Below are 17,500 nucleotides of genomic sequence, written 5' to 3' on the forward strand. Positions count from 1 at the left end.
GTCAGACAGGTGGGAATGGACAGGTGGGGTCAGACAGGTGGGGTCAGACAGGTGAGGTCAGACAGGTGGGGTCAGACAGGTGGGGTCAGACAGGTGAGGTCAGACAGGTGGGGTCAGACAGGTGGGGTCAGAAAGGTGAGGTCAGACAGGCGAGGTCAGACAGGTGGGGTCAGACAGGTGGGTTCAACAGGTGGGGTCAGACAGGTGGGGACGGACAGGTGGGGTCAGACAAGTGGGGTCAGACAGGTGGGGTCAGACATGTTGGTTCAACAGGTGGCGTCAGACAGGTGGGGTCAGACAGGTGGGGTCAGACAGGTGGGGTCAGACAGGTGGGGTCAGACAGGTGCCCCCCCCCCTTACTTCGGTCACACCGCGGCCCGTATTTGTTGGGGGCGGAGCAGAACTGGCAGCGAGAACCTCTGAAGTTCACATCACAGTCACATGACCCGTTTCCTCCAATCCCCTCAAGGCACTGCAACAATGCTTAATGTTAGCCCGTTAGCAATGTAGCCTCAAAGCCCCAAGACTAGAATGACTGGAACACATCAGAGGTGTGGCCAAAGGCTGGACCCTGATTGGCCGACACCAATAAATAACAACAGGTTCTCCAGGCTCTACAGGAGAGCCCGGTCCCGTAGACCTTCAGCAGGAAGTTGCTGGAACCTGTGAAGACTCAGAGTGGGGGGGTGTTGACCCTCACCTGACCACGCCCGGAGCACGGCGCCTGGTGCCCCCCCGGACAGGGGCTGCAGTCCGGCCCGTAGAAGCCCCCGCAGCACGCCGGCGTCTGGGGAGCACACGTTAGAGAGCACCAAGTTCACGTCATGGTGCTAATGCCTGGTGCTAGCTCTTGATGCTAACGCCTGGTACTAGCTCCTGATGCTAGCTCCTAATGCTGGCTCCTGATGCTAGCTCCTGATGCTAACTCCTGATGCTAGCTCCTGATGCTAGCTCCTGATGCTAACTCCTGATGCTAGCTCCTGAAGCTCATGGGGGTGTGTTCACCGTGACGTTAGCGGTGCAGATGGGGGAGCACCCCTGGACCGGGATCCTCAAGGACGAGTTCCGGATGAGCAGACTGTATACACAATCATGGGGGGTGGAGCCCTGACAACAGAGACCAATCAGCTGTTTAGGACGCGACCAGGTGACCATGGCGACGTTAGCGTGGAGGGAGGCGTCTTACTGTGAGCAATCCGGGCGAGCAGAGGGACGGGACGACCTTGGAGCAGCTGACACACTCAGCCTGAAACAGCGAGAGATGGATGAACAGAACGGAGACGGGTCACGCCCTTAGAGAACCAGGCCACGTGCTAATGCTAATGCTAATGCTAAGCAAGCTGGAGAAATAACAAAAAGGCAAAAAAGAGACATAAATGAACATGGCTGCTGCTCCAGCTCACCTTGAAGGTTTTGGTGTTGGTAATGTCACACCTGTGAGGTAGGATGGGCTGGATGGAGGGCGGAGTCAAAACTCCATCCAAAATATACAGACGACCATTTTTAGCTTCCACCGCCGTCTCCAGAACTGGCTGCCCACCAATCAGAAGCTGACCCTGGACAGAAAGCATAAAGGGATGATGTAAGATGATGGATGGATGATGGATGATTGATGGATGATGGATGGATGATGAATGAAAGATGGATGGATAAATGATGGATGGATGGATGGATGAATGATGGATGCTGCCTGGGGGTTGTGGACCGTCGGGTTCTTAGAACGACGTGAAGGTTCCCCTGGCTCTGTTGTCATGGTGATATGGAGAAAGGTTGTCAAATCCCACTCACGTTGTCCGTCACGTTGATGGTGACAGCCTGGTTGGCCATGGTGGAGAGGGTGGGGCCAGACGCGGCGTTGTAGACGTCCAGCTGAAGACGGAACAGAACCCGTTAGAACCTGATGGAACCAGAGCATGACGGCTACTGACGGCTACTGACAGCTACTGACTTATACTGACGGCTACTAACGGATACTGACGGCTACTGACAGATACTGACGGCTACTGACGGCTACTGACAGCTACTGACAGATTCTGACGGCTACTGACGGCTACTGACAGCTACTGACTTATACTGACGGCTACTAACGGATACTGACGGCTACTGACAGATACTGACGGCTACTGACGGCTACTGACAGATTCTGACGGCTACTGACGGCTACTGACAGCTACTGACTTATACTGACGGCTACTAACGGATACTGACGGCTACTGACAGATACTGACGGCTACTGACGGCTACTGACAGCTACTGACAGATTCTGACGGCTACTGACGGCTACTGACAGCTACTGACTTATACTGACGGCTACTAACGGATACTGACGGCTACTGACAGATACTGACGGCTACTGACGGCTACTGACAGCTACTGACAGATTCTGACGGCTACTGACAGCTACTGACGGCTACTGACAGATTCTGACAGATACTGACAGATACTGACGGGTACTTACGGATACTGACGGCTACTGACAGATACTGACGGCTACTGACGGCTACTGACAGCTACTGACGGCTACTGACAGATTCTGACAGATACTGACAGATACTGACGGGTACTTACGGCGCTGGACTGGACCACGTGGTTCCGCAGCAGCTCCACCCGTTTGTGGCGACCCTGAAGGTCAGGAGTGTTTAGGTCAAGCACATGTTGTACTGGGACTGCTGGGATCACTGGTTCTGCCTCTGGTGGCGGGCTCTCACCTCAGCGCTGTTCAGGTACTGAAGGTGTCCCTCTGCCATCGCCCCAAAGGCGGAACTGACGGGGGCGAAGACCGTCAGGGGGCCAGGAAGGTCCAGGACAGAGGACAGGCCTGCTTCCTGCAGAGACGCCCCACAGCCCACATGTTCACCACTACGGTCCAGGGGACCGCTCGCCCGCCGGGCAGCTGGTCCGTCACCCGCTGGGTGAATAGTCTGGACGACCAGACGACCGGACGAACCGTCGCCCGGTGGGCGGCTGCAGACTGCCCCGGGTCAGGACCACAGACGTACCTCCAGCATAGACTTGAACTTGTCAAACTTGAAGTTGTCGGACACGAGCGTCAGGAGGGTCTCCTGGGGGAGCAGAAGATGTCAGCCGTTGTGTCCATGATGACGCGTCCACACGTGTGCCCGTCTCACCTGGGTGTTGCCTTCCACGAGGGGCGACACGTTGTCCATCAGCCGGTTGACGATGTGGATGATCCCATTGGAGGCGACCACGTCAGACTGGAGGATGAGGCTCCGCCTCCTGCTGCCGTGGACACGAAGCTTCTTGTCCTGGAAAAGACGCGTTCTGAGGACGGCCTCGTGCAAAAAATAACACGTCACAGGATCGCAGCGTCCCGCTCACCCCCAGGGACGTGTCCGTCTCGGCCGAATGTCCCGTCAACGTGTAGAAATAGTTCCCATCATTCAGCTTGTCAAAGGGCATCACCCCGGCAACCAGGTGGACATTACACAGGTACTTGGTTTTAGAGACGTCTGACTTCAGAGTTCCCAGCTGCACAGCAGACAGAAACAACAACAATCACAACAACAATCACAACAGCAATCACAACAATAATCACAACAATCACAACAATCACAACAATCACAACAACAATCACAACAACAATCACAACAACAATCACAACAATCACAACAATCACAACAACAATCACAACAACAATCACAACAACAATCACAACAATCACAACAATCACAACAACAATCACAACAACAATCACAGCAACAATCACAACAATCACAACAACAATCACAACAACAATCATAAACAATCACAACAACAATCATAAACAATCACAACAATCACAACAACAATCCCAACAACAATCATAAACAATCACAACAACAATCACAACAACAATCACAACAACAATCATAACAACAATCACAACAATCATGACACTGCAGTCAGACCGTTTCCTGTGGACTTAAGTGTCAACAGGAGGACCGTCTGAACGGTCTGGTTGCCGGGGGAACAGATGTGGGCGTGGTTCTTACTGAAGTTCCCCTGAAGCCTCTATTGATGGGGACAAAGAGTGTGAATGGACCCAGGTTCTGCAGAGCCCAGGAAATGGAGCCTGAGTAGACAGAAGCAGAACGTCAGCCGTGGTCCCCTGGGACAGGAAGGACCACCAAGGGCGCCGGACCACAGAGCACCACACGGGACCCCAGGAGTCCTGAAGTGGGTCAGAACCACAGCAGGCTGAGGGGGACTCAGGAGGGAACCGCTACTGGATGTGTCATGTTTTTTTTCTTGATGACATCATCACGGGTGTGTCTTTGGCCGTGAGGGCTGGACATCTGTTTAAGGAGGACAAAGATGACCAACAGGAAGTGGTTCTTCCTGTGGTGGGTCTTACTGAACAGGGTGATGGCGCTGCTCAGCTGACCAACCCACTGTCCTCCAGGGTCAGTGTTCAGGTCGTTCAGTCTCTGGATGACGTTGCCATGGCAAACCTTCCCGTTCCCAATGTAACCTTGGAGACAGGTGCACCTGAGGGCCAGAGGACAGGTGAGCCGGAGTTGCTCCGCCCTGCAGGAGATACAGAGAACAATCCAGAACCTGACTGACTGGACTTGGGCGGTTCTGGTGGTGGTGCAGACGGCGTTCTTGTGGCAGGACTCAGGTCCACAGAGTTCCTTCAGGCTGCAGCTGCCGTCGGTCAGGTGCTCAAACCCCGGGAGACACTCGCAGTGAGACTGACCGAAGGAGAGGATGGTCAGCTGTGTTCAAAGGACACCTGAGCAGGTGAGCGGTGCGGTCCGGCCTACCTGCCCAGGCCCGTCGTAGATGCAGCGCGCTGACTCGGGCGAACAGCCCCCCTGGTGAGTCTGACACGGGTCGATGGCCATGCAGACCCGCCCGTCGCCGCTGTAACCGCGGTTACAGGTGCACAGGTGCTGGTTGGGTCCAGTGTGGACGCAGGATGCCTGGGCGTGGCACACCTGCTGCAGGCACGGGTTGATCGCTGAGGACAGATAACCAATGAGAACGTCAGCAGGATGCTGTCACATGACACCCACCCACCAGGCTAGTCCCACTAGCGCGCTAAAAGAGCACTCACACTGGCACTGGGGTCCCGCCCTCTGGTAGCCAGGCAGACACTGACAGGTCAGCTGACCTGTCAGAGCATCTTCGATGCAGCGCGAGTTCTGCTGGCAGCCGAGGGCGGAGCATTCTGGAAGCTCTGGACACAAAGGGACACGTGATTGGATGACGTTAAACATGTGACTTACAGCTGCTGTAGGCTTTCCATTGGTCAGAGGTCCTGTTGCCCCGCCCTGAACAGGAAGTGTACGTCTGTTAGCCTCCAGTTAGCATCCCTAGCACCAGATTGGAGTAGAGGAGGAACAACTGTGTAGTGATGATGTCACCACTCTAGTGATGATGTCACCACTCTAGTGATGATGTCACTACTCTGATCTCTAACTAGACAAAATGAGCCAGAACCAGAAGTGGGTTGTCATGGTTTGTTGGCTTGAACTCTGACCTCGGTCACACGCTGGACCGGCGTATCCCGAGAAGCAGCTGCAGCGTCCAGAACCTTTGACCCCGCCCTCACACAGGCCGTGGACACAGGAACACTCTGGGGGGGCACAAGAAGAACTGTGAAGGTGGAGTGTGGTGCCATACTTGGCCGGAGCCCCCGGACCTCACCGGAACCCCCCAACCAAACCGGAACCCCCCGATCGGACCTCACCTGAGTCACAGCGGGGCCCGAAGCGACCGCTGACACAGTCCTCACACGCACTTCCTGCAAAGCCCACCTGGGCAGAGGGGGAGGGGTTAAACACGCCCAGTCAGGAATGCCACACCCACAACGCCCGCAGACCCCCCCTCCCGTCTCTGACCCCTGCCTCCGGACCCCGGTGTGTCCCGTCACCTGACAGCTGCAGGTTCCGTTCCCCCCCAGTCCGTCAGAGCACTGGCCCCTCCCGCTGCAGGGGGGGTCGGGGGCCCCGGGACACCCTGAAACACAAACATCATGTGACTTGTGGACAGGAAGCAGGAAGCGGTTCACGACAGGAAACAGACGTCCCTCCATCCATCCTTCACTTCCTGTCAGCACCTTCAGTCCTGCTGACGGGGGCCGTCCTGCTGACGGGGGCCTGGAAGGACGTGGATCATGGTGACCACGGGACAGGGACCAGCTGACCTCGTTCCGGTTCAGACTCACCTCCCTTGGGGGGGGGGCTCATCCATGCAGTTGGGACCCCAGAACCGGACCAGCTGATCCCCTCCCGGTTCAGACCCGGTGCTGTGGGGGCTGGGGGGACTCACCCATGCAGTCGGGACCCCAGAACCCGGGGCAGCAGGTCCGGAGCTCCACCTCCTTGTAGCACTCGAAGGAGCAGCCGCGGATGGCGAGCGTCAGGCTGGCGGTCCGGATGGTGTACCTGCACACACACCTGAGCATCAGCACCTGGGCGGGGCCAAGCCACCAGCACGCACCTGAGGGGCGGGGCTCACTTGCAGTCCTGAGCGGTGGACCAGGGGGTCTGCTTGTAGCCCGACGGACACGGCATCAACACACTGATGCTGCAGGAGTGACACGCCACCCGGGTCCGCAGCACCGTGGCGTTCAGGCACAGGTTCTGACCCGGGGAGACAGACCGTCAGGCTGGGGCGGCCGCTTCTGCTGAGGACCCCCCCGGGAGCTAAAGGGACCCAGTGGGAACCCCTGAGACCCGATCCAGCGGACTGACAGAACCGAGGGCGCTAACGTCTCACCTGTGGCGCCGCTGAGCTCATCCTCATCATCGTCACCACGGCGACCAGCAGACGAAGGTTCTCCATGACTCGTGTCTCCGGACGCTCCGCTGCTCTGGGCCCCCCAGACCTCAGGCCCCCTTTTCAGCTGCATCCTTGTCCCTCCCCCGTCCCTCCCCCGTTTCCTGCAACTCAGAGAACTGCTGAGTCCAGTCCATCCGGGGGGGGGGCAGGAGGGAGGGGGGCAGGAGGGAGGGGGAGTTCTGAACCTCAGGTGTTCTACAGGAGGAGGCGTGTCTAACGCTCTGCATCCAATTGGACGCTGAGAATCACATCCAATCAAATGAGAGCAAGCACAAGCAAGGGGCGGGGCTACAGACCCTTCAAACAACATCCTGTTTGTCGACAGCAGAAGATTTTAAATCACGTTTATTCATAAAAGCCAAATTACAAGATCATCACCTAAAATAAATTCACGTCTCAGATCTCGTCCATCACAACGTCCTCCTCCCCCAGCAGAGACTCCACCCCCCTGTCTCTCTGGCCCCTCCAGCCTCCACCAAAGCACTCTGTCCACCCTCCGTGTCGTTATCCGTGTCCTGCGTGTCGTTCTGTGGCTCCGGGTCGGTGGAGGCGGAGCCTCACAGGCCCCAGAAAACCGTTCTGCTGTCACTGCTGACGTGAGCCTTGTAATCAAAGTCATCAATTTTAAACGTGAGCCTGATGTTCAGCTCTTCATTGATCTGATTAGGGATCATCAGAACCATCAGAACCTGTGTCCAGAGGGTGAAACACATCTTCACTGGGACAGTGATGGAACGTTTTTATAGGGTTAGGATTAGGATTAGGGTTAGGGGCTAGGATTAGAGTCAGGGTTAGAATTAGGATTAGGATTAGGGTTAGGGGCTAGGATTAGAGTCAGGGTTAGGATTAGGATTAGGATTAGGGTTAGGGGCTAGGATTAGAGTCAGGGTTAGGATTAGGATTAGGATTAGGGGCTAGGATTAGAGTCAGGGTTAGGATTAGGATTAGGATTAGGGGCTAGGATTAGAGTCAGGGTTAGGGTTAGGATTAGGGTTAGGGGCTAGGATTAGAGTCAGGGTTAGGATTAGGATTAGGATTAGGGTTAGGGGCTAGGATTAGAGTCAGGGTTAGGATTAGGATTAGGGTTAGGGGCTAGGATTAGAGTCAGGGTTAGGATTAGGATTAGGATTAGGGTTAGGGGCTAGGATTAGAGTCAGGGTTAGGATTAGGATTAGGGATTAGGGTTAGGGGCTAGGATTAGAGTCAGGGTTAGGATTAGGATTAGGATTAGGGTTATGGGCTAGGATTAGAGTCAGGGTTAGGATTAGGATTAGGATTAGGGTTAGGGGCTAGGATTAGAGTCAGGGTTAGGATTAGGATTAGGATTAGGGTTAGGGGCTAGGATTAGAGTCAGGGTTAGGATTAGGATTAGGATTAGGGTTAGGGGCTAGGATTAGAGTCAGGGTTAGGATTAGGATTAGGATTAGGGTTAGGGGCTAGGATTAGAGTCAGGGTTAGGGTTAGGATTAGGGTTAGGGGCTAGGATTAGAGTCAGGGTTAGGATTAGGATTAGGATTAGGGTTAGGGGCTAGGATTAGAGTCAGGGTTAGGATTAGGATTAGGGTTAGGGGCTAGGATTAGAGTCAGGGTTAGGATTAGGATTAGGGTTAGGGGCTAGGATTAGAGTCAGGGTTAGGATTAGGATTAGGATTAGGGTTAGGGGCTAGGATTAGAGTCAGGGCTAGGGCAACAAAACAGAATTAATTCTTCCTCTCACAAACTCCCATACCATCACCATGGTTACATTCTGGTACATAACATCACCATGGTTACATTCTGGTACATAACATCACCATGGTTACATTCTGGTACATAACATCACCATGGTTACATTCTGGTACATAACATCACCATGGTTACATTCTGGTACATAACATCACCATGGTTACATTCTGGTACATAACATCACCATGGTTACATTCTGGTACATAACATCACCATGGTTACATTCTGGTACACAAATATAAAAAACATGTAAAACAACAACGTATAAAGTGAGCAGAAATACGATCCGTCCAGAGAACAGCAGGAAATCCTCAACTGGAAATTCTGTCCTGGAACATGCTCAGTCATCACACACACACACACACACACACACACACACACACACACACACACACACACACACACACACACACACACACACGAGTCACATGGTCACACCAGCCAATCAGATTTGTTCTGTCTGATGTTCTTAATTGCTGTGCAGTGAAATAAAAGTGATGAAGGTTGCCCCCCTCCCACCCCGGCCTGTAGCTCCCCCTGCCTGTAGTTCCTCCCTCTGGCCACTGGGGGGCAGCATAGGAACGAAGTGCCTCCAAACAGGAAGCCAGGGGTTGTCCCTGATTGGTCCACTTCAAACCAGATTCCTCATGAATGAAAACAAACGATTCGGCTCTGATATCGGAATGTGTTTGATCCCACTGACGGATCAATAGACACCTCTGATCGACAGAACGTCCGCCGGACGCTCCAATCAGCATCCACTGATTGATTAGTGCCCCGCCCCCCACAGCATCAACATCCCAACACAAGTCACCAACCTGAAACCAGAATCACCTGTCGGCTGGGTTAGGGTTTGAGACACAGGTGCACTGGGACACGGGGACACTGGGACACAGGGACACAGGGACACTGGGACACAGGGACACAGGGACACTGGGACACAGGGACACAGGGACACTGGTGCCTGGAAACACAGGTGCCCTGGGACACAGGCGCCCTGAGACACAGGCGCCGAGACATAACTGTAAACACTGTAACTTTAAAATGATGCCTTCAGGTCCAGTGGGTTTGTTCATTTACGGACATGTGGTCACTTTTCTCAATGCTGTGTCCAGGTGTGATGTCACGTGTCCAGGTGTGATGTCACGTGTCCAGGTGTGGCGTCATCAGGTGCGTTCACTTGCAGGTGTGTGTGTCGCTCATGCTCTCGCAGCGGCGGCAGTGGACGTAGCAGCACCAGACGAACTTGCAGTGGCAGCGCTGGACGCGTCGCACCACATGCGTGTTGTATCCTCGCCCGCAGCACAGCAGGTTGCAGCCGTCGGGTCCGGCGGATGCACGACTGCAGCGGCGCCCCCTGGTGCCGGCGAGGCCCCGCCGCCGGTCCTCCAGACAGTAATTTGGGGACTTGTTGAAATAGACGAGCTGCTGTTTGTCGACGCTCTGATCAGTCTTCCTCGTCTTTGTCCTGGAGCGGTGCGACACCTGGACGCTTCGCTCGTAGCGCTCCTTCAGGTACGCCCCAACGCGCTCGAACGCCGCCATCGTCTTCCAGCACGTTTTGACGGCACAGGAGCCGGAGATGCCGTGACAACGGCAGTGAAGCAACGTCGTCCTGGTGATCGCCTGAAGGACAGAGAAGAGACGTCTTACACGGAACGTCTTCAGCCCGTCGGCGTCCCTCAGGGAGAGACTTTCAGGCCCCGCCCACACGATGACGGAACTTTTTGAAAACCCAACTTTTTTGTTGCGTGGACGCCTTCCGTCCACACGACAACGCAGATATCCGGAACGAAAACTCAACTTTTCTAAAACGCTGACGTCTTTCCTGCGACGAAAACCTCTGACCTCATATTTATGGGCCGTGTGTTGTGACAACAAGACACGGAGGATTCCTATTGGATAAAACTTGACTCGATGCTGCCACCACATGGTTTGGCATGCTTATAGCCGTCTTTGAAAACGCACCGCTGCGTTCACGTGTGGACAGAGATTTTTTAAAAACGCTGTCGTGTGGACGCCATTCGTTTACGATGCGTTTTTAAAAAGTTGCGTTTTTTTAAAAATCCGTCATGGTGTGGGCGGGGCCTGAGACATCAAAGCCCCGAGGGAGAGGTGCTCAGACATCGAAGTCATCAGGGATTATCAGTCTAAACATATTTTATGTTGGAAAGTGACTTGTGTTCCAGTGTTGTGGATTAAAATCCAGCAGATTATCCTGAGACCCCCTAAAGCAGTGACACCTGCTTCCATTTCAACCTCCCCTCAGTGTGGGGGGGTTTTCTGCAGGGACCAAACAAACTACGGAGTCCACCAGGCGTCCAGAACACAGCTCAGGTGTCCTCGTCTCCGTCAGCCCCAGATGGACCGGCTGGTGCAGAGAAGCACATTCAAGTGCCTCCCACGGTATCTGTGACGGACGAGTTGAGCCGAGAAACACCGGCCCCCCCGGAGGGTCTCATCGACTGGACACTGAACCGTTTCACTCCTGACTCAACGCACACGATGAGGAAGACGGAGGCCAACGGCGGCTATTCTTGTTGACTACATTCCATTCATTCATCTTCTGCTGCTCCATCGGCCGTCGTGGGTCACGGGGAGCTGGAGCCTAACTCAGCGGGCTCAGGGCGTGGGGGGGGGCACTCCACGAGCACGTTACAAAAAAAGCACTTTCACTCTTTTCACCACTACGTCACCGCTTCACACCACTGAGGTAGGGTCAGTGTTGGTGTCCGTCCGTCCTCCAAGGGTCTCCACAACCGTTTGACAGGAAAAAAAGATGAGCCAAAGCACACGACTCGGGCAGCAAAGGGGATGAAAAAACTAGGTCAAGGTCAAAGTTCAACTTTTGTACACTCAGGAACCGGATAAAATAGAAAGACAACGGAGAAGGCCAGTGTGAGTAAGACCATAGATCAAAGCACTAGCTTTGATCTATGGTCTTTACAGTTAGGTCAGAGCACTAGCTTTGACCTTTGACCTATGACAGTAAGTCAGGGTACCAATTTGAATTCAGGGGTGTCGCGGGATGTTGCAGTCTGTGCCTGCACTGATTCTTGTTATCATGATCATTGGTTGTTCCCTCTGGTGAACCTGGTTCCTCATCACAGTCGCCCCACCCAGCAGATGGAACCGGTCGTGCCCCCCTTGTGGGCGGGGCTAGGCTCACCTGTCTCCCCACCTCGGTGTTGTGCTGGTTCATGGTGACCAGCGTGAACCCCCCCCCCGTCCTCGATGCGTTCCTCGCCACGTTGTCGATGAACTTGCGGCTGAACCAGGTTCCGTACTGGACGTGGTCCGAGCAGCCCCCCCACTGCCACCCTTCCTCCGTCACGCCGCCCTGGAGCCGGCGGCGGCAGCTGCACTCCGTCGTGTTGCCGTGGCTACAGGCGTGCGTGATGGCATGGACCAGACCTGCCGCCATCACGGCGTAGATGAACGCCGTCTCTTTGGTTCCTACGGAGCAAAAGAGTGACATCATCAAGACGTGGCAGGAGGCATTGGGGCGTGGCCCCTCTGAGGGGGTGTGTCTCCCAGAGGCCTCACCGCTGGTCAGCTCGTATCCGAACACGGGGGGCCGGTCGCGGGCGGAGCAGTTCCACCTCTCGTGCCGGAACTGGCTCTGACACTCGGCGATGGCGAGCCGGGCGCCGTCCCGGACGGCGGGCAGCAGGAACGGCGTCTTCCTGCACAGATCCACCTGACGGGGGCTCAGGGGGGGGGCACAGCCCCGCCGCTCCGGCACGCCCGCCGAGGTCACGCCCAGCCACCTGGGGGGGCACATGATCCTGAACAGAACCCTCCAACAGAACCCACCAAGTACTGGTAGTGCTTGTACTAGTACTCCTTTACTCCTAGTACTAGTACTACTAGTACTACTAGTACTAGTAGTACTACTACTACTACTAGTACTACTAGTACTACTAGTACTACTAGTAATCGTAACAGTAGTAGAATCGTGAAGTTTGATTTCTTTATTTTTCCTGTAAACTTTAAAAACTTCACTGTTAAATTTAGAGGAAACTTTTCTGGTTTGGATCAGAACCAGAGACTGGAACCGGTTCTGATCCGGTTCTGGTTTCACTGTCCCATCTGGAGCAAACAATCCAAACCGTTTGTCTCCAACACAAGGACAAATGTCCTTCAGTTTGTTTGTTTGTTTGTTGATTTACGGTCCTTTGCTTTCAGTTCTTGCTCGTTGTTTACAAAACATTTAATACGAAGAAACGTCGCTATGCCTCTGACGTCACGCGGACCTCGAGATCAAAGTCTGTTCATTACGTCAAACCGGGCTCTGGTGACGTCATCAGTGTCACAGCGTGAATAGAAATAAATAAAGAACAGCTGATGGTCCCGTTACCACAGCAACCCGGTGTCCTGCCGGGCCGAACGGACGGTCCCGGTAAGACACGGTCCCGGTGAGACACGGTCCCGGTGAGACACGGTCCCGGTAACGGACGCCGTCTGATAAAACGTTTATCAGACTAGTCTAAATTTAGGCTGTTGTGGTTCCGAATCGCACTTTGGTTCAAGTCTGGTCTCCAGGGTCGGGTTCGGACCCAGTTCTGACCCGGTTCGTACTCACATCCAGCTGCCCCGGCAGCACAGCGGACACACGCAGGCCAGCAGCAGAGTCAGGGCGCTCACGGTCCGGGCTCCGGTCACCCGCCTCTCCATCTCCGCCTGGTCCGCCGGTCCCGGTGTCTCACTCCAAACCCGGTCCCGGTGTCTCACTCCAAACCCGGTCCCGGTGTCTCACTCCAAACCCGGTCCCGGTGGACACACACCCGCCTCCGTTCGGGGTCCAGTCCGGTTTGAAGCGTCGGTCCGGGTCCTGGACGATCACCATTGGACCAGCGGAGGATTGGCACCCAGCCGCTGACGTCACAGCTGCAGAGGACGGGGGGGCAGTGGAGGGGGGGCTCGGACCACGTCCAGCACTGACACGTGACCAGAGGAACCTCAAACCAGGTGTTATTTATGTTTACTTTGTGTTTGTTTACACTTTGCCCCCAAATGTCGTTAATTAGTGACCTTTAATTACTTTTAACGTGATTGGTTACTATTATTATTGGTCATGTTACTTATTAAATTACATTAATTACAAAAGTAACATTAGTTTTATTATTAGTTACATTAGTTACTGTATTTTTTATCTATTAGTTAACATAAATAACTAAAAACTAGAGCTCTGATTGATCAGGACTTCTGAGATCCTGATCACATGACCGGTGGAATCCGGTGACATCACGTTTACCGACATTTAAATAAATCAAGATCAATGGAGAAATAAAGATCCATAAATATCAATCAATATAGATCAATAAGGTAGTTTGTGATTGGCCGGTTCCAAATTGCCTGTAGGATGGATAGATATATTAAAAAATATATATGTATACTAAAAAAATATAAACAGTATAAAATTAAATTAAATCCATTTTCAACCCCGTGCTGACCTCCCCACCTCCCCCCCGCTCCTCCTGAGAGAGTCATTGTACCCCCTGATGGCACGAAGGAGGACCTCAGCCTCTCTGTGGAGGCGCTGTGTGACAGCAGTCTGTCGCTGAAGGTGCTCCTCTGCTGGGAGAAGGTGGTGTGTAGGGGGGGGGGGGGGGCTGGTGTTGTTCATGATGGCCTTAATTTTAGACATGGTCCTGCTCTCCAGAAGCGTCTCCACAGAGTCCAGGCTCAGCCCGACCACTGAGCCCGCTCTGCGGATGAGTCTGTTCAGACGGTCCATATCTCTTTCCCTGGCCCCCCCACCCCAACACACAATGGCGTATGACAGCACACTGGAGACTACGGACTGATAGAACATGAGAAGGAGCTTAGGACAGATGTTGAAGGAGGCCAGCCTCCTCAGGAAGTACATCCTGCTCTGCCCCTTCTTGTACACACAGTTGGAGTTGAGTGACCAGTCCAGTCTGCTGTCTAGCTGCAGTCCCAGGTACTGATAGTTTCCTACCCCCCCCACCTCACTGCCCTCCATGATCACTGGCTGTGGAGAGGGAGGTGCCCGCCGGAAATCCAGCACCATCTCCTTGGTCTTGGAGATGTTGAGCTGGAGCTGGTTCTGTTGGCACCACTCCACGAAGTCAGCCACCAATGCCCTGTACCCCCCCTCATACAGCCACCAATGCCCTGTACCCCCCCTCATCACCCTCCCGGATACATGCCACTATCACGGTGTCATCGGAGTACTTCTGTATGTGGCATGTATCCGAGTTGTGCTTGAAGTCTGATGTGTAGAGGGTGAAGAGAATGGGGGATAGAACGGTCCCCTGTGGCGCCCCCGTGCTGCTGGTCACCATAGAAGACAAACAGTCCCCCATACGGACGTACTGGGGTCTGTCCGTTAGGTAGTCCGTGATCCAGCTCACGAGGTAGGGGTCCACAGCCATGGAGGTCAGTTTATCCTGCAGGAGCCGGGGCTGGATGGTGTTGAAGGCACTCGAAAAGTCGAAGAAGAGCACTCTGACGGCACAGCCCCCGGCGTCCAGGTAGGAGAGCACACGGTGGAGGAGGTACATGACAGCATCGTCAACCCCAACCTTGGCCTGATAGGCGAACTGGAGAGGGTCCATCGCACCCTGCACCTGTGGACGCATGAGCTCCAGGACAGAACTGAGTGTGCATGGTTGTATGTCTTTGTATGTGGCTCCGCAGTGCACTGGCGTTGTGCCTGGCGTGTCCCCCGCCTCACGCCCTATCCCAGCTGGGATATTCTCCGGCTCCCCGTGACCCTCTACGGCAGATATAGCGGGGGTACATGAAGATGAATGAAGGTGGTTTGTTGGACGAGAACCAGACGTCAAATGAATAAAATGTTCTGGTTTGTTTTGTTTTGTTTTATTAATCGATCGATCACCCATCACAGATCAATATAAATATTGATATTCTCTTTACATGACGGTTTATTTCCCATCATGTAAACATTTTTAGAAATTCATTTGTAGAAAAATAGAAAATATAAGCAGAGAATCAGGAAAGACGTTTCCGTGACAACGACATCACGTCAAGTCTTTGGTAAATAAACAGACGCAGATGAGGTGTGACATCACCACGCCCACATTAGCATCTGATAGGCTAGCCATTAGCTTCTTCACAAATATGGAACACCAGCAGAAAGTCATTTCTGAGCATCAAAATAAAGTAGCTTCTTAACTAGCGCTCATTTGTTAGCAAGAATACAATGTAGCTACTAGCAGTTAGCATAGCTAGTGCTCATTGTTAGCATCAGCAGCTAGCTAACCTTAAACCTTCTCAATACTCCGGTTTGTCCCAGAACTTACATCTTCATGCTAGCATCCCGCGCTAAAAAGTGTTAGCAAATGAGCTGCTGTGCTGTCACATCAGTGCTATCAGCAGCAGAAGCTTCAACGTGCTAAGCTAGCTAGCGCATATCACAACCTAGCTAAGGCAGCAGTTGGTGCCCACACTGGTTAGCATACAGCCTACCTGCTAGCAATTAGCCAACTAGCTGGTGCACACTGAATAAAAGACGGTAGCATGAGAAGCTGGCTAGTTTGGGTGAAACAGGTAATGTTAAGGATCCATTTAGCTTCAGCTGTTAGCCCCTCCCACCAGCCCCCCGCTGAACCCCCCAGCTGGTCTTACTCAGGTCTTTAGCCCCTGGTTCTGGGGCACAGGCGGCTCAGCAGGATCTCTGAGTACACCTCGTTCACTGGTCCTCTCACGTGATAGGACGAGGACTTTGGTCCCGCCTCCTGCTCCGTGTCCAGCACAGAGGATTGGCTGTGGAGAGCCGGTCCTGCGCTGGGGGGGGCGGTCCTGTTGGTTGTGGACCTGGTGCCGTGTGAGAGTCCCGCCGACCCGACTTTCTCCACCTGCCAATCAAAAGAAGCAAATATTTGATTGGTTCAAAAAACAAAAAGCTTGGCTCTGATTGGACCTGGAACCTGAACCCGTTGGAACCAAGGATTGGTTCCACAAGGACGACCCGGCCCAGAGGGCAGCAGACAGACCGGACCAGGGGGACCCGTCCAGCCACCCGGTCCAACCCCAAACCGGACCTGCTGTGGCAACGACCCAAAACAGTCCGGGGGCAACAAGCCTAAAACAGTCCAGGGGCAACGACCCAAAACAGTCCGGGGGCAACAAGCCTAAAACAATCCAGGGGCAACGAACCCAAAAAAGTCTGGGGGAAATGAACCCAAAACAATCCAGGGGCAACGAACCCAAAACAGTCTGGGGGCAACGAACACAAAGCAGTCCAGGGGCAACAAACCCAAAACAGTCCGGGGGCAACAAGCCTAAAAGAATCCAGGGGCAACGAACCCAAAACAGTCCGGGGGCAATGAACCCAAAACAGTCCGGAGGTAACGAACCCAAAACAGTCTGGGGTCAACAAACACAAAGCAGTCCGGGGGCAACAAGCCTAAAAGAATCCAGGGGCAACAAACCCAAAACAGTCCGGAGGCAATGAACCCAAAACAGTCCGGGGGCAACAAGCCTAAAAGAATCCAGGGGCAACGAACCCAAAACAGTCCGGGGGCAATGAACCCAAAACAGTCCGGAGGTAACGAACCCAAAACAGTCCGGGGGCAACAAGTCTAAAACAATCCAGGGGCACCGAACCCAAAACAGTCTGGAGGCAATGAACCCAAAACAGTCCTGAGGCAACGAACCCAAAACAGTCTGGGGGCAACGAACCCAAAACAGTCCGGGGGCAACAAGCCTAAAACAATCCAGGGGCAACAAACTCAAAACAGTCAGGGGGCAACAAGCCTAAAACAATCCAGGGGCAACAAACCCAAAACAGTCCGGGGGCAACAAACCCAAAACAGTCCGGGGGCTGAACAGGTGCGGGTTTGTTTGCGTTCTGGGGCGGCCCTCAGACAAACACCAGTTGTGTTCCTGAGGGGGAACAGAACGAGTGGAACCCACTCTGATCATGTGATCAATGCCTCTAATCGATCGGCAGTCGCTAACCTCGTGGAAGTGACAGGCGCAGCGCCCCTGCAGG

The 17,500-nt window shown here is 53.8% G+C and overlaps 3 protein-coding genes across 6 annotated transcripts in view; all 3 read right to left on the bottom strand.

The window, feature by feature from the left end:
* stab2 (stabilin 2) overlaps positions 1 to 6,834 on the bottom strand; it is a 26,102-nt gene extending 19,268 nt beyond the window's left edge. The window contains exons 1-22 of the mRNA XM_068306393.1: positions 6,727 to 6,834; positions 6,466 to 6,590; positions 6,277 to 6,392; positions 5,879 to 5,964; positions 5,696 to 5,762; positions 5,486 to 5,581; positions 5,060 to 5,182; positions 4,767 to 4,963; positions 4,567 to 4,694; positions 4,355 to 4,488; positions 3,993 to 4,072; positions 3,340 to 3,489; positions 3,129 to 3,266; positions 3,000 to 3,062; positions 2,709 to 2,825; positions 2,569 to 2,622; positions 1,789 to 1,869; positions 1,404 to 1,556; positions 1,187 to 1,246; positions 1,006 to 1,107; positions 701 to 787; positions 361 to 472 (exon numbers count right to left, since the gene is read on the bottom strand). Coding sequence (XP_068162494.1) covers positions 361 to 472; positions 701 to 787; positions 1,006 to 1,107; positions 1,187 to 1,246; positions 1,404 to 1,556; positions 1,789 to 1,869; positions 2,569 to 2,622; positions 2,709 to 2,825; positions 3,000 to 3,062; positions 3,129 to 3,266; positions 3,340 to 3,489; positions 3,993 to 4,072; positions 4,355 to 4,488; positions 4,567 to 4,694; positions 4,767 to 4,963; positions 5,060 to 5,182; positions 5,486 to 5,581; positions 5,696 to 5,762; positions 5,879 to 5,964; positions 6,277 to 6,392; positions 6,466 to 6,590; positions 6,727 to 6,792 — 2,335 coding nt within the window. The 5' untranslated portion in view covers positions 6,793 to 6,834. The remainder of the gene's footprint in view (positions 1 to 360; positions 473 to 700; positions 788 to 1,005; positions 1,108 to 1,186; positions 1,247 to 1,403; positions 1,557 to 1,788; positions 1,870 to 2,568; positions 2,623 to 2,708; positions 2,826 to 2,999; positions 3,063 to 3,128; positions 3,267 to 3,339; positions 3,490 to 3,992; positions 4,073 to 4,354; positions 4,489 to 4,566; positions 4,695 to 4,766; positions 4,964 to 5,059; positions 5,183 to 5,485; positions 5,582 to 5,695; positions 5,763 to 5,878; positions 5,965 to 6,276; positions 6,393 to 6,465; positions 6,591 to 6,726) is intronic.
* Positions 6,835 to 7,135: 301 nt separating this feature from the next.
* On the bottom strand, positions 7,136 to 14,283 carry wnt16 (wingless-type MMTV integration site family, member 16). The gene is made up of 4 exons (XM_068306406.1): positions 13,100 to 14,283; positions 12,061 to 12,284; positions 11,684 to 11,970; positions 7,136 to 10,140 (listed from the first exon to the last, which is right to left on the bottom strand). Exons 1-4 carry the CDS (start codon positions 13,189 to 13,191, stop codon positions 9,691 to 9,693), a joined length of 1,053 nt encoding a protein of 350 aa, XP_068162507.1. The 5' UTR covers positions 13,192 to 14,283; the 3' UTR covers positions 7,136 to 9,690.
* Positions 14,284 to 15,358: 1,075 nt separating this feature from the next.
* cped1 (cadherin-like and PC-esterase domain containing 1) overlaps positions 15,359 to 17,500 on the bottom strand; it is a 16,621-nt gene continuing 14,479 nt past the window's right edge. For 2 of the 4 annotated variants that reach the window (XM_068306404.1, XM_068306402.1), the window contains 2 exons: positions 17,467 to 17,500; positions 15,359 to 16,361 (listed from right to left, as the gene is read on the bottom strand). The exon at positions 17,467 to 17,500 is cut by the window's right edge and continues 113 nt beyond it. In XM_068306404.1, the coding sequence (XP_068162505.1) occupies positions 16,140 to 16,361; positions 17,467 to 17,500 (256 nt within the window). In that variant the 3' untranslated portion in view covers positions 15,359 to 16,139. Of the gene's footprint in view, positions 16,362 to 17,466 lie in introns of those variants that run through there. The other 2 variants (XM_068306405.1, XR_011034125.1) reach the window with 2 other exon arrangements.

The sequence above is a fragment of the Antennarius striatus genome, chromosome 22, assembly GCF_040054535.1.
Source record: "Antennarius striatus isolate MH-2024 chromosome 22, ASM4005453v1, whole genome shotgun sequence".
In the NCBI taxonomy this organism is placed as follows: Eukaryota; Metazoa; Chordata; class Actinopteri; order Lophiiformes; family Antennariidae; genus Antennarius; species Antennarius striatus.

What these genes read in the sequence shown, in the direction of transcription:
- wnt16 (XM_068306406.1), bottom strand. Translation starts at nt 13,191, where the DNA reads ATGGAGAGGCGGGTGACCGGAGCCCGGACCGTGAGCGCCCTGACTCTG. An exon ending in CGGATACGAGCTGACCAGCG is followed by an intron (nt 11,971 to 12,060) that starts GTGAGGCCTCTG and finishes TTTGCTCCGTAG; the next exon opens with GAACCAAAGAGACGGCGTTC. An exon ending in ACACCGAGGTGGGGAGACAG is followed by an intron (nt 10,141 to 11,683) that starts GTGAGCCTAGCC and finishes TCTGTCCTTCAG; the next exon opens with GCGATCACCAGGACGACGTT.